Source organism: Lissotriton helveticus, chromosome 1_1 (assembly GCF_964261635.1).
Source record: "Lissotriton helveticus chromosome 1_1, aLisHel1.1, whole genome shotgun sequence".
Taxonomy (NCBI): domain Eukaryota; kingdom Metazoa; phylum Chordata; class Amphibia; order Caudata; family Salamandridae; genus Lissotriton; species Lissotriton helveticus.
The window spans coordinates 113,053,104-113,068,551 of record NC_136057.1 but is presented as its reverse complement, the minus strand read 5'-3'; the positions used below and the strand labels follow the sequence as shown (position 1 = coordinate 113,068,551).

The 15,448-nt window shown below is 44.1% G+C and overlaps 2 protein-coding genes across 2 annotated transcripts in view; both read left to right on the top strand.

Annotated features, from left to right (window-relative positions):
- The window catches only part of LOC144762767 (uncharacterized), a 599,563-nt gene that overhangs the window by 299,854 nt on the left and 284,261 nt on the right, over nucleotides 1-15,448 (top strand). The window lies entirely within an intron of this gene.
- The window catches only part of LOC144762958 (uncharacterized), a 159,795-nt gene that overhangs the window by 40,618 nt on the left and 103,729 nt on the right, over nucleotides 1-15,448 (top strand). The window contains exon 4 of the mRNA XM_078648295.1: nucleotides 4,651-4,800. Coding sequence (XP_078504421.1) covers nucleotides 4,651-4,800 — 150 coding nt within the window. The remainder of the gene's footprint in view (nucleotides 1-4,650; nucleotides 4,801-15,448) is intronic.

Here is a 15,448-nt window from a genome sequence, read left to right as displayed (position 1 = left end):
AGGAAAATAAGTTTCTAAGGAGGTTGTTATGTGTTCCCCCTTCTGCCTCCATTCAACTGATCCATGAAGAAGTTGGGATCGAGTTCATTTCTGACTTAGCAGCAGTCCGGCCACTCTTATTGTGGCGTTCTATTTGGGCTAAGCCAGAGACTCGATTTACTCAGGATATTATTCTTGATTGTATAGGCTTGGATCACTCTTCACGCATACAGTGGTTGAGATACATCCACCGTTGGTATCTCCTTCTTTTTAATATTGATGTGTTCCGTGAGCCTGAAGAGGTTGTTTCTATCTCAAAAAAAGAAATTAAGACAACGTTTCTAAACTTCCGAAAGGCAGAGCGAGATAAAATTTCTGGTAACCTCATTACCGTGAAATTTTATAAAGATTTAAATTTAACTTCGGGGTTCCAATCCTATCTTGTGTATGTGACCCATCCTTCTCATCAGTATGTTTTAACACGTGTCAGATTGGGCATTGTTCATCATCTGGTTGCATTTCCAAACACAAGAACCAGTTCAGATATACCCTGCCCGTGCGACAGTATTTCTCGGCAGAGTAGTTGCCACTTTTTACTTTTTTGTAAATTTTTTCATTTTCTTAGGTTAAAATACCTTAAACCAATTTTTATTAAGTATAATACTCGTACTACAGAAACTGCACTGATACTTTTATCCTCATTAGAGAATGAGGAGATCTGCTTTTTTCTGGCTACTTTTATTTTGAAGTGTACAGCTGCCAGGAAAAGTATTGTACTATAACATTTTTATACTTACCTGTCTGTACCTATGTTATACAGCTGCCAGGAATTGTATTATGCTGCTATCACTTTTTACATTCCTGTCTGTATATATATGCCTTCAAGTTTTATACCAATTTTTGTAATTAAGGTACTATTCATATTTGTTGATGTCCACAGTATATTATGATTATTTAAAATTGTTATGTACAGCCGCCAGGAAAGGTTTATCGCGTAATCCTTATTGATTTCCTGTCTGTTCAGTTATGAATGTCTTGCTTTTTTTTTACGTTGACTTAAAATGGCAAGATTACTTTTTAATTGTTGCACTCCAGCCTTTGCACATCTTTTTACCACCTTTCTTATAAGTGTTCATATGGTGATTCTAAACATTTTTATCATGTATTTTTGCTTGTATGATTTGTATGTACAAATCGAATAAAAGCTTTTTGAATTGAATTGAATTGAGTGTTGCATGATCTTAGTCTGTGTGCTCTTTGGATTTCCAATGGGAGGTAATCATCATGTTCAGAAGCTCCGGGAGACGTTTTGTCAGGAATGCGATCATGTAATCTCCCTCCATTTTGTCAGGTATGCCAACTAAACGATGACTATCTTGATGACTTCTGTCCTCCAGATCTGTGATCTTACTTTTTAGGAACCAGTGATCCTGTTCCCAGACTCCCAGTCTATACATGTATCAATGTTCTGTTCTGCTAAGGGTAATCTCTGTCCTGTATGTTGAGTGTATTTGAGCAGCTGCCAGTAGAGACGCTGAGGCCTTTAGCTGCAGTTTTAAAAGAGAGACAAGACAAGCAGAGGAAGTGGCAAACTGATGTGTCCCTTCTCCACACAGCATATAGATATTAAATAGAAGAGGGCTGAGAGAAGAGCCCTGTGGAATTGGCCTAGGGTCACTGTGTATCTACGGTTGGTAAGAACAGTTTTATCCAAGCCAAGGTGGTGGAGAAAATGCTTTGTTTTATTTAGGATAGAAGAATGTCATGCAAAATTATATCAAACGAAGAAGAGAAGTCCGATAGGATCAGTACAACATGTTTTCTTTGGCTAGAGTTATTTTCAGTGTATCTACTACTTCTAGTAGTGCAGACTCAGTGAGTGTTTAGGACAGAAGCCAGATTGGTTGGGGTTTAATATCCCGGCTTACTCAAGGAAGTCTGTGAACTGTCTGTTAAAAAGTTTTTCTGTGATTTTGCCAACAATGGGTAGTAGTGATATAGGACGAATATTGGCGTGTGTGATAGAGTATATGTTATATTTTTTTATTAAGAGGTTTCCATTCGGTAAGAATTACTGCTGTAGTTAGCGATTAAAATTATGTTGTTAATATCTGGTCACATGACATCTGTGATGGAGGAATGTTGTTAACTATTATTTGTGGGTTGATAAATGATTTTACCACTGTGAAAATCATTTTCTGATGAATTCGAGCATCTAATATTTTGTTTGAGAAATGCTCTTTTTAAGGTAGCTTAATTTGTAGATGATATTGTTCTGCTTCATCTGAAGAGGTTCAGTTCATCTACACTGCCTGCTCTTCTCCATCTCTGTTCCAGTTATTTGCACTGGAGGTGGAGTTCTGCTAGTATAGGCGTATACCACAGTGCTGACATTTTTGTTTTTTGTTTATTTGTAGCTTGCTCTATAGGGGTTAGTTCATCGCTAATCACTGTTACCCATGTGTCACAGCGTCGGGTGTCATCTAAGGTGTTACCCGATACAGTGGGTAGGGTAGCTCTTGCCAAATTTGGCAATGCTGGGTTAGCTAGCATCTTAACCATTTACAGCTTGCTATAGGAATGTTTTTTTATTAGAAGGGTAGTTTAAACGTGTATAGTTAATGTTGGATGGAATGAATCAGCATATAGTCCGACTAGACTTGTGTCACTGGGGTGATGACTGTTAGAGAAATGAAATGTAAACATACTTCATCGATGGTGTGCCCGGCCTGCTGTGTAGGGACTGAGACCGATGGGTGAAATCCAAGAGTTTCAAATGTTTCAATGAAGTTATTTATTTCAGAATTGTTGCAGCATTTAAATGAAGAGTGAAATGTATAACCGAAGCATAAGGTGGTCTTACGCATCACCTCAAATTTCCAGGAATTCAATACTGGGGCCAGATAGTCGGTGAATCAGGGCTCCAGTAAAAAAGAAGGATCCTTTCATTTTGAAACAAAAACACAGGCTTTCTGGTCCTTTCAGGGAGGAGAGGTGAAGGTTTATACATTACAAAGCCTCACAATGAATGATTGTCATCCCTCCTCCCCTTGTTTAGCTTCTGTCTCGTCTACAGATGGTATAATTTGGAGAAAGTACTAATGCAAAGTCAGGGTTACACCATTCCTTAAGCAATGTCTCAGTGATGAATTGAAAATCAAGTTGCAAGTCAGTGATCATCTCGTTGATGTTTTGAGCATGTTTACAAAGAGAGCGAGCATTAATGAGTCCGCCTTTTAACAGTGTATCAGCTAATATAATATTGGGTATTGAAGGGCATGTCTCAAAAAATCTTCAGTTCAGTTCTACCTTTAAGACTCATAAGTTGGCCTTTGATTTTATGGGGTATCACATCGCAATTACACATCCGCAGCGACAGGTCCATCAAATACTAGCACCTGCCAACCACTAGAGCCCTGCAACACTAAGATGGCCGCTCAGAGTGGGCCATAAACCTCCTGAAAGGGAGGAGAAAAAATGCAAAATGCGAGATGAATGAAGTAAAATGGATCATCTGCAACATGAGAACTCTGTGTGATGTTTGGGCAAAAACTAGCTCAGATTCAAATTGAAGGTAAGCAGCACATCTACATAGTCATTTCCCCCAAACAATGTTAAAATAGTAAAAGTATGTTTTAAAAGAAGTAAGTCAATGTTGAAAATAAAAAATCATGCAGTAGAGTTTAGACCCAGCATACACGCTGAGGCATGCATGCAGCCTACTCTTAGCTTCCGTTGCGAAGGGTACCATTAAACCCCATGCGTACATTGCACGCTGCTGCCCGGCTGATATGCAGGTGTATTGTTGCCCCAAGTCTCCCAGACAGGGAGAATACAGGACCTAATTTACAAAGAATTGGCATAGGACAGCGGCACAAGTCATTCTGATGCTCTGGCTTATGCCACTTTGAAAGGGAAGGAATCCACCGTACTTACACATTCTGGTGCATTCCTCTCCTTTCAGCTAGCGTCCGTGCACATTTAGCAATTGAGCGTCAACACAGGCACCCTTGCACCATGGTACAAGCGTGTCTGTGTTGTTGGCATGATTGTTTTCATGAAGGAAGAGGTACATTGCAGCCCAAAAACCATCATGAGAGGCCTTTTACTCATTCTATGTGTGCTGCAGAAGGCGAAATGTAAGCCTTTCTCCTCATTACACCTGCTCTGGGGAGACATTTTTGGTGCAGCCCCAGGTTTAAGTTATTTTGTAAATCTGGAGCAGCGTCAAATCCCATGGGTGCTTAGTGGGAACACCCCCAGCAACACCCATGGAACGGCTCATTGATGTAAAGTAAGGCAAAGCAGCGCTTTAAGCATGCAAAGCCAGGCCTCATAGATATGATTGAGAGCCCTCTGCCACCAGAGAGTCATGAAAAGATACGCTGCGACAGTGTTGCCTCTTGTAAATGAGGGACACAATGTACATGCCTAGTGAGTTACTCAAAACACACACTATTCTACAGCAGTCAATAGAAATTAATTTCTATTCTGGGCAAAAAAGAAGTCATAAAATTTGTGCCTCATGAGTTGAACATAATATTTATTTTATTTTTATACAAAGTGTGGTGTTTAATGCTACTGTTGTTGGGGTGGAAGACTTTAGCCATGACTTAGCACCCCATTTCTGATCACATTAGGCTTCTCAATTGCTGTTCTGTGTTATTTCAGTGCCTGCCTTGGATGAGACCCCGAATGGTTATAAATGTGACGAGTGTTTCACTGAGAAGTCCTCGGGCTCCTGCATACCGGCTGGAGAAGTTCAGTGCACCGGGAAGCAGAACACCTGCCACATGTTCTCTGGAAAAGTAGCCAGACCTGGTGAGATAAACTGATTTTCATGATTATGCGTTATATTTCCCACTGCACCAATCTTCTTGGTTTCTGGTCCTTTCTTTCAAACTAAATGCTGTTCACGATAATTAATTCTCATTTTTGTCATAGAAACCGCCTGAATGTCTTCAGTGAACTTATTTCCATAAATACGAAGTAGAAATCATGTCCCTTTCACCAAATATACCCTGCTAATGTATTTGTAGAACACAAACCTAGACAAGAAAGCAATGGAGTTCCAGAAGTTGAATACTACATTTAGTGGTTAACCTGTCTTTTTATAGCATTCAAAGACTATTTTATGCCTATTTTAGTATTCAATAGTGTTCTTTTGGAGAAGGCTAGTGCAAGAAGTCTACTGATATGTGAGTGATACTTCTTGAATACTAACAGAATACTAAGCACAAACTGCACATACTTATTTGTAATCGCCCAGTCTTCATTTACAATGCAGAACATTTAGTGAATACAAACAATTTGAATACTAATGGACTTTAAACAGATTACTATTAACAATCTATTCAAGCTGCATGCTGGATGGTAGATCGGAGCCTTATTTATTACACTATTTTCATGCCTTATTTATTATACTATTGTGGTGTTTGTGTAGTGTAGGGTAGTGTTTTAGGGTTTAGGGTAGTGCTAGGGGATCGTGCAGGGTATTTATTGAGTGTAGGGACTGGACTGGTGATTGGGAGAGGGTCGTGCTGGGGTAGTGTTTTAGGGTAGTGTTGTGGTGTTTAGGGTAGTATAAGGTAGTGTTTCAGGTTATAGTGCTCGGGGGTCATACAGGGTAATGTTGGAGTGTGGGGACCGGACTGGAGGTTTGGGGAGGGTCGTGCTGGTGGTAGTGTTTTAGGGCTTAGGGTAGTGTTGTGGTGTTTGTGTAGTGTAGGGTAGTGTTTTAGGGTAGTGCTGGGGGTCGTGCAGGGTAGTGTTTGAGTGTAGGGACCGGACTGGAGGTTGGGGGTTGTGCTGGGGGTAGTGTTTTAGGGTTTAGGGTAGTGTTGTGGTGCTAGTGTAGTGTAGGGTAGTGTTTTAGGGTTTCGGGTAGTGTCCGGGGTTGTGCAGGGTAGTGCTACAGTGTAGTGTCACCTCTCCTGCCCCGTCACCTCTCCTGCCCGTCACTTCTCCTGCCCTGTCACCTCTCCTGTCCCATCACCTCTCCTGCCCCTTCACCTCTCCTGCCCCGTCACCTCTCCATCCCTGTTGCCTCTCCTTCCCTGTCACTTTTACCTGCCCCTTCACTGCTCCTGCCCTGTCACTTCTCCTGCCCTGTCACTTCTCCTGCCCATTATTTCTCCTGCCCGGTCACCTCTCCCACCCCATCACCTCTCCTTTCCTGTCTCCTCTTCTGTCCCTTCATTGCTCCTGCCCAGTTCACTCTGTGTATAACATTGACAAATTTCACATGGTGGCAAGTTCCCCACAGTACTCTGTCTGGGGAAAGCTCCTCTGTAATCACTAACTCAGCATGATGTGCTAAAGGCAGAAGGCGGCGCATTGTCATTCGAAAGGGGATAATCAGCCTCAATCGGAATGACAATGGGCCTGCCCTCAGTCTATGAGAGCTCAGGGAGGGACTGCTGCAGGGCCTGCCCTCAGTGTGTGGAGCGCAGGGAGGGGCTGCTGCAGCCTTTGGAGTTCAACAGAGAACTGCGAGCCGCCCCTGGAAGCTGAAAGAAAAAGTTATAATTTTTAAGTGGGACTATTCTTGCCGTTCCGGGATGCTTTTTTGAAAGAAAGAAGTAGGGGAACGGAGTGAAATAATTTTTTTTAGTATAGGGGCACGCTGTGCCGTTCCGATCCCGCCCACTTCTACCACTGCAAACATCATCAATTTACAACCAATAATCCTTTATAGTGCACAACACAAAGTAATAACACATTTTCAAATTCAACAGTATCATTCAAAATTCAGCCCTAAGATTGTTTGGTCAACAGCACGCAAGGTTGACGCATTTCGAGCCCACTCCATAGGGCAGTGCTTCCCAAACTGTGCGCCGCGGCACCCCGGTGCGCCGTGATGAGAAGCCCGGGGCGCCACGCCGCACCGCCACGCACCATGTGGGAAATAGGTTGCAGCGGGCTATGAATCACTGAGGCACAGACCCGTAGGTTGTGACCTGCCCTCAGTACAGAAGTTGTAAAGAGGAAGCCGAGGGCCTTCGGAGAGTAGCTAGGAATGTGCAGGGCCGTCAAACATTCCTGTCTCGGAAGGAAAGCACAACAGATTTTTTAAGTAAATAATTCTCATTTCCTAACGGCGAAATTTTTTTTTGAGGGCAGGGGATTGGTTTGTACAAGTCTTCGTTCTGGGAACGCGCCATGTCCGTTAAACAAACAGCACTCGGGACATCAAGTTACTAAACTAAATATTTCTGTAATTCATACAAATTAGGAATGCGCCCAAAGGCTGCTGCAGGAGATGGTTACCAGTCGGACATAGGTGGGGGGGAGGGGGCGGCAGGGGCCAGGGACTTAATCTATAAACAGACACATTTTATTTAAGTGATTTGTGCTTTGAGAACAAATTGTTCTGCTGCAACATGCTACTGTGGAATCCTAGTACTGTAAGGTAAAATGGACCTGCTGTGTCATCCCATCCAAACCCCCGATGTGGAGCCATGCCCTGATGTTGGAAATCTGCTGAGTCATTGATACACCAATGCACTGGGGACATCTGGATCACCCTGCACAGCAACCGGATGTGCCACAGGCATCCTAAAAGTGCTAAAGCATTGGAACCTCCTTTATCTCTGATTTGGGGGGATGATTTCCAGTCTAATGCACTAGGACTGCCTGGGTCGTCGTTCATAAACTCACTTGGGCGTAAAGAAGTATTGCAAGTATGCAAGGGACACCGAGTTCATCTTGTTCAAGAACTTGCAATGGTTCAAGAATTGTCGCTGTACTAAAAAGCATAAGCCTCCTTTATCCCTGTGCTGTAGGGAAGTTGTGATTTCAAAAATAGTGCACTAGGACTGCCTAGAATAGATCACCGGGTCCAAAATCAGAGCCAGTGCTCTAACCATGTACTAGGAACACTAGATCTTTGAGCCTTAGGGCCTGATTAAGATCTTGGCGGGTGGGATACTCACGGCTGTCCCATCTGCCAAATTACAAGCTCCATAGTACATAATGGAATTGTAATTTGGCGGATGGGATACCCGTCACGTTTGTGATAGAGCAACCCTGTCCTTTTGGTCTATTTGCGAACCTCTTAAGACCCAAGGCATTAATTCACAGGCATGATACAGTGCCCCGGCCGCCCGCGGTATTGCTAATCCTCACTTTGGAACCTGTCAGGTGATTTCCCTAAACTTCAATGAGCTCTGCCGATGTGACGCCCTTCTTCAGTGCCGCTTTGGTGCGTGTCTCACAGCAGGTCTTTACTGGCTGGTGAAGCAGGGTTATAGAGCACCTGCTGGTGATTGGCCTGGTATGGATCAGAGTCTAGTCGGACTGATGCAGCCCTTCCTGGGATATAAGTGTAGAAGTCCCAGCCGGGATCCGGCCCAGGGAAGTTAAAGCTAGGTGTGCAGCAGGTTCTACTGTGCATGTTCCTAAAAATACAGCAACCAGTGCGTGCAGCATAAGCAAGTTTACCCACTTGGATTCCCTTATAAATTGAAAACACTACTACAGCGTTCAAAACTATCCCAATGTGCAAATCTAGGCCACTCTTAACTGTCTCATTTCCTAATGTGGGGCACTTTGACTTTTGTGCTCAAGCTTGTTTTCAATCCCAAACTATTCTGACTGCTCAAGCCTAGACTGTCAGCAGCTCTTTGCCTTACATTAATTAGCACTACCTTCTCCTGCAGCCTGGTGGCCCCTGCCTATTCCCAGCTGAAGAACTTGGAAAACGCTCAAGGCAAGTGCTCATCCTGGCAGACACATTTCCTTGGTACTTCTAGTGGCACAGTCTACTCAGGTGTGTCATGCACTCTCTCTGCAGTGACGTACACTCATCACTGCAGCATATACATTAACCTACTAGCCCACCCTTCAAGTTTTAGTTATATTGTTGTACTGACAACCGGAGGCATGTTTGTATTAATTTCATGATATTATTAGATACACTGGTCTCTAAAACGTGCTCAGTGCCTAATACATAGCATCGATCCACAATTGATGTCTTGTCAAGTTGAGCATATGGCTCCACAGGCCTCCCGCTAACTTCCTCAAGGTGTGATGGAAGATGGTGCTGCAATTGTTTTACAGAAAGGTCATCTTAGAAAAAGATTTTTGGTTAGTGATCTTCTTATTTGGAGATGTTTGTACACTGTGCTGGAAATGGAAATTCTTTTACTCTGGCCATCTGCAAATTCCAAGTGTGAGCTGGCAGCAGAAAGGGGCCAAAGTCACGAGGGTCGTTATCATGCAACATTATGAAGCTTTCTCACACCCATCTGCTTCCTACAAAACCCCTAAATCAGGGGCATGAATCTGTTGTGACGTCATTCCGCTCCACGCGCTGCCGTGGAATGTTGGTATGCCGAGGGTTCTATGCCGAGCGCCGGACGCCAGCTGTCAGTTGTCACCGGCTGACTGCAGGCGGCGGGCGCGCTGATGTCCTGCTGTTTACTCAAATAAAGCTTGCTGTTCAAACCTACACCCTGTCTCATGTTGTGGTCACAACATGTTCTTGGCGACGAGGTCAGCCTGTAATCAGCGAGCAGCAGGACATACAGCGAATATTGAGGCGTGAGAGGCAAGGCAACAAAACCTTCACTAGCGGATGGGAGTGTGCCTTCACGCAAAAGAGGGAAAGTCAAGCGCAACAGGAAAACAGTAAGAGATTGCGTCTGCGTTGGTAGTTGTGTAGAAGTACAAAGAGACCGTGTGAGATCACGTCTCTGACAATCGGAGTGACAGCTGATAAGCGGAGTGCTGTGGAGAAGTTTGCGCTTCGTCTCAAGCTGTGTGAAAGTGACTGCGAGCAGCTGAGCGCTTAGAAGCAAATGTAATCGTCTTCTCATCATCGTAACAAAGAACGCTACAGCTCCATAATTGATGTGATGAGCAGTATAAGGCTTAGCTTAATATGACGAAAATGAACAAGCCTGTGGAAGCGCTCATTTCTTTATGAGAAGGCATTGCTTCGCACTGGTGATTATTGAAAATAAACAGAGCAACCAAGCGTGAGTGAACTTGCCGCGCATTGAGTAAATTAATTACAAAGAGCTCGACTGGTAAGGCGAGCAGGAGGCTGTTGTGGATTGCCATGCTCAAAGCCTTTTGTCATCGCGCACATAAATAATTAAAAATAAACAGAAATAGCTTGTCCTGTGCAGTATAAAGGAGGCTTCTATCGCACACTTGGAATTAAATGTTTATTGAGCCTGTTCAGACACAGGAACGGCCTGAGCTGTTATGTGAGGAGAAATTCGTGATTTGTGTCAAGACAGCGCGAGGAAGCAATACGCTAGTCGAATATAAGTGGTATGAGGGAAAGCCACAAATTCTAAATATCGGACACAAAGAAGAGAGAAATTGTGAGGTGGAAAAGTCACGCTCTGTCTGGAATTTACATTCACGTGTGGTTGGCACACTTCAACAGAGTAGTACAGTATGTATTAGGAAATGGCGCCACCTCATGGTACATGGTGGTATATACTGGTCATACGATTTTGTGGATACACATCTACCTAAAGGAAGAACCTTGTATATCACAGTGCTTAGTATTAAGACAATTGAATTGGCTGGTAGTATACAAGGATATAAATGCCCTTGATGTGTCTGCTGCGTCTGCGCCTCCTCACTTTCTCAATCAGCCAGGGAATCCAAGCATAGAGTGGGATGAGTGGATTGAGGTGTTCGACAACTATTTGGAAGCCTTGGATGCACAGGACTACACTAGCAATAGGAAAAAGGCAATCCTGCTTACCAACTTAGGGAAAGAAGGACAACATATATTTAAATAGTTGCCTATTGCTAATAATGAACGTGGTCAACCCATTCAGGATGTCTTTGAGGAGGCACGGAAAAGATTAGAATTGAGATTTGCCAAGGAAACAAACGTAGCGCTAAGAAGGTACAAATTTTATACTCAGCCGCAGAGAGTTGGAGAGTCCATTGATGACTTTGTCACAAGACTTCACGAACTTTCTTTGAAGTGCAAATTCGGCCCTATGACTGAAGAAATGATCAGAGACCAACTTATCGTTCAGAGTAGAAGCAGGAATACTCAGGAACGCTTATGGGCCGCAAAGGACCCCTCGCTTAAGGATGCAATTGACATTGCAAAAATAATAGAGGAGTCAGACTCTTGCATGAAAGAAATGGATCGTAGGGACAACAAGGTTAACATGTCTTGTGAAGGTGAAACATCTGTTGTAGAGGGTTGTGAAGAGGAAGTAGCTGCCTCTACCAAGTTTAAAAGTGTGAAGAATGCTTACAGGGGTAGAGCATATCCATGTAGAGTCGGGAACAAGGTTTGTGGAAAGTGTGGCAGTGCTTATCACACATCCGACTCGAAGCAGTGTTAGGCCATTGGGAAAGAATGCAGAAGGTGTGGCCGCAGGGGTCACTTTGAAAGAATGTGCAGGGATACCAACAAGGGAAAGGTGGCAATGTTCACAGATGAGTCTTCTACATATAAATGCTCTTACAAGCCTGATAGGATTTTGTGTGTTGAACCTTCGTCATGCAGCGATGGGGAGGATGGAGAAGTTCTTCTCACTGAACCTCATAGCTTAGATGATAGGAGGAAAAACAGGCCTAAGGCAGGGTTTGTCATTGGTGATAAAAAAGTTGACTTGATGGTTGACTCGGGGTCACTATATACTATCATACCTAAAAGGATCTTCAAACAAGAGTGGCCTAATAAAAAGCTGATGCCCAAAGATATAAATCCTGGGGGGTATCAGGGTGAACAGATAGACATACTTGGTTACATGGCAACTGTGATTGTTTTTAAAGGAAGATCTGTGAGGGGTAAGGTATACGTAGCAGAATCAGGACCCAAAAATCTTAGGATGGTATCACCAGTTTGACCTCCATATCAAAATTGACCCACATGCTGTTGGACAGGTCATGGTGGTAGATGATCTCTCAGTGGCAGATATCCTGGAAGGAGGTAAGGGTGTTTTTAGAGATCAGCTGGGCAATCTGGAGGGATATGTACACAAGATAAAGATGAAAAATAATGCGATCCCAGTGCAACACAAACTAAGAAAGGTTCCCATCATGGTAAGGGGGGAGGTGAAGAAAATATTGAAAGAGATGCTAGCCAATGGGGTGATAGAACCTATTGACTGCTCATGATGGATTTCCCCGGTTGTTATTTCACAACGAGCTGATGGTAAATTACGTTTTTGTGTTGACCTCAGAAGTTTGAACCAGAATGTTATCCGTGACACCTTTCCCCTGCCCAACATAAATGAACTGATGGTGATGCTTAACGGGGCAAAATACTTTTCTAAACTTGACCTTCGTCATGCTTACCATCAGATACGCTTGCACGAGTCATCAAAACACCTCACAGCTTTCATCACCAATGAGGGGATATTTCAATTCACGAGGATGCCCTTTGGGTTACGTTCGGCTGCGAGCGTGTTCCAGAGAATGGTCACGGAGATTTTCAAAGGTGTAAAAAATTTAATTTACTTCTAGGATGACATTTTGGTATTTGGTGAGAGTGTGAGTGACCACAACTCTGCATTGAAAGATGCCCTTGCAAAAATCCTTGAATCTGGCCTGACACTGCGCAGGGAAAAATGTACATTTTTGGTAAACGAGGTGGAATATCTGGGCCATTCCATCTCGTCAGATGGCGTTAAACCAAAGAGAGACTTACTAGCATCCATAAAAATGGCTCCAGTCCCCACCAACAGAGACCAGCTACGCTCATTTATTGGGCTAATCGAGTACTATTCTAAGTTCTTGAAGAACTTTGCTAGTAAGACAGAACCCCTGAAAGTGCTCATGAGAAAAGGGATCAAGTTTTGTTGGGGGGATGACCAGGAGAAGTGCTTTGGTGATAGTAAGGAAGAAATATGCAACGCAGGCATTTTGGTTCCATTTGATATAGGTGGGAAAACTGTTATTACTGTGGATGCAAGCGATACCGGTGTTTGAGCTGTGTTGTCGCAGCATGATGGCACCAATGAGAAAACAGTGGCGTTTGCATCTCGCACTCTAACTACCACTGAGGGCTGTTACGTAGTGATAGAAAAGGAAACTCTAGCAGCCGCTTGGGGTGTGGAGTACTTCAGGATGTATGTGTGGGGCATAGATTCAAACTCCGCACTGACCATAAGCCATTGTTGAAGATACTTTCGCCAGGTGGGACTGGAAAGGGGTCTGCCAGACTAGCAAGATTGGCCTCTAGGCTACAGGAGTACAATTTTGATGTAGAGTTTATTTCGGGTTGGTGCAATGTACAGGCCGACTGCATGTCACGACTGTCCTTGAATTGGGAGGATGTAGACAGGACAGGTGTATCAAAGAAAGAAAGTGAAGGGGCCATCTCTAGTGTTGAGAATGTAATCCAGTGGAGTAGTGGCGCAGTCAGTGAAAAAGAGTGGGTGGAAGCTATGTCTAAGGACGAAATTCTTAAGAATGTTATGAATCTCGTGTCTAAGGGTCGACGTAGGGAAAGCACCTTGCCCATCAGCATTAGACCTTTTAATGCAGTAATTGACGAATTGTCTGTTGTTGCTGATCAGGTTATCATGCGTGGAGACAACATAATTCCCCCATTTGACATCCGCAAAAGACTTTTTGAGGGCATCTGGGGCAAACCATTACAAGGAAACAGTTGAGAAATGAATTTTGGTGGCCAGGTATAGATGGTGAGGTGGTCGATTGGGTGGAGAGGTGCAGTGAGTGCTGCGAAAGTGAGAAGCGACTCAAGGTGGGACCCCAATCCATCCCTAATTCCATCCATGACCCAGGTGTAGTGTGGCACAGCATAGACCTAGATTTTATCTGGCCAATGGCGGGTGTCCATCCCAGCAAAAGGTTTGGGTTAGTGGTAATGGATGTTCATACTCGGTGGCTCATTGTCTTCCTACTCCCTGAAATAACCACTCGAGCTACCATTAAGGTTTTGCGCATGCTTTTCAAAGAGGAGGGTCATCCCACTGTCCTTATTACGGACAACGGGACTCAGCTGACTTCTGGTGAGATGAGAGAATTTCTGAGTGAGTGTGGTATTAAACATACGTTCACAACTTTGTACAACACACAATCCAATGGGATTGTTGAGAGAGCCAATCGTATGATCAAGGGCGCGATAAGTTTGGCAATAACCAATAATCTTGACATTGAGGAGACTCTGAGCGAGTTGGTATGGGCCTATCGCACGACGGAAAATGCAACCACAGGAGTTATTCCCTTTGTCGCCATGCGAGGTAGGAAACCAGCTTCCAAACTGGTGCCTCCGTGGATCAGAGAATTGGTTGAAGGAAAAAAAGAGGATGGATGTGATGTGAGCATTCCTGAGCATGCTTCCTGTAGAGTGCACGACAAGGGGAAAATTGTGTCCAGCATAAATGCTGGTGACTGGGTCAAAGTCCGTTCCGGACGTTGGGTAAGAGGTTTATGCAAATTTCGAGGACCCTTCAGGTAAAGGAAGCACACCCATTCTATGTTGTGTTAAAAAATGGTGAATAGTGGAACCTACGTAGGGTGGCAAAGTACTGCTCACGAGACCACGTTCCTAAAACCCTGGTTAGTAAAGGGGTTACCAAGAATTCATGTTCTGGGTACATGTTGGCTCATGACCGCCAATTGCTCAATGGTGCTCGCACAAGTGTAGGAGTGAGGGGGCACCAGGCCCCGGTGGGGATAACCTGAGCAATGGTCAAAGGCCAATTTACACAAATGATGACTCACCCGATCTTCATAGAGCTCAACCCTATCAGAGACCCTTACGGGCTAGGAGACCCCCTCAGCATTAACAGGACTTCATTGTCGGATGATTTGTTGTTACGTTCTATGCTTCTGACATTTACATGCTTTCCCTTCCCATTGTTTTCATTTTTATTCCCTACCTGCGTTTAGAGGAAAGGGGGGTATGTTGTGACGTCATTCCGCTCCACGCGCTGCCGTGGAATGTTGGTATGCCGACGGTTCTATGCCGAGCGCCAGACGCCAGCTGTCAGTTGTCACCGGCTGACTGCAGGCGGCGGGCGTGCTGATGTCCTGCTGTTTACTCAAATAAAGCTTGCTGTTCAAACCTACACCCTGTCTCATGTTGTGGTCACAAGAGAATACAGCGACACAAACCCTTCAGGTGGTACCCCTTCATGTATGTAGCCTTCTCACTCTTCCCCCTACACTCAAAACCCCTAAACCTGGGGCCTAGCTGCAGCGATGCACAGCTTCCAAGCAGCACCACTATATAAGGACACTAGGTTAGTGGCCTGCCATTCCTGGTATTTTTGCAGCAGTTGTAAGACATTCTTAGAGTTTTTCGTTGCTCAAATGGGTGTAATTTCGGATATTTTTAAGTTTCTCTAGTCCTCATTGCTTGATTTTGTTCAAGAGAATAGTGTCACTCATAGTCCCTCAATGTCACTCATAATTACACTGAAATTATGAAAATGTCACACATAAGCAATCTGAAACCTTGGCAGCTAAGCGGGCCCCCGCGTAGTGATAGAAGCTCTAATGTATTGGCTTC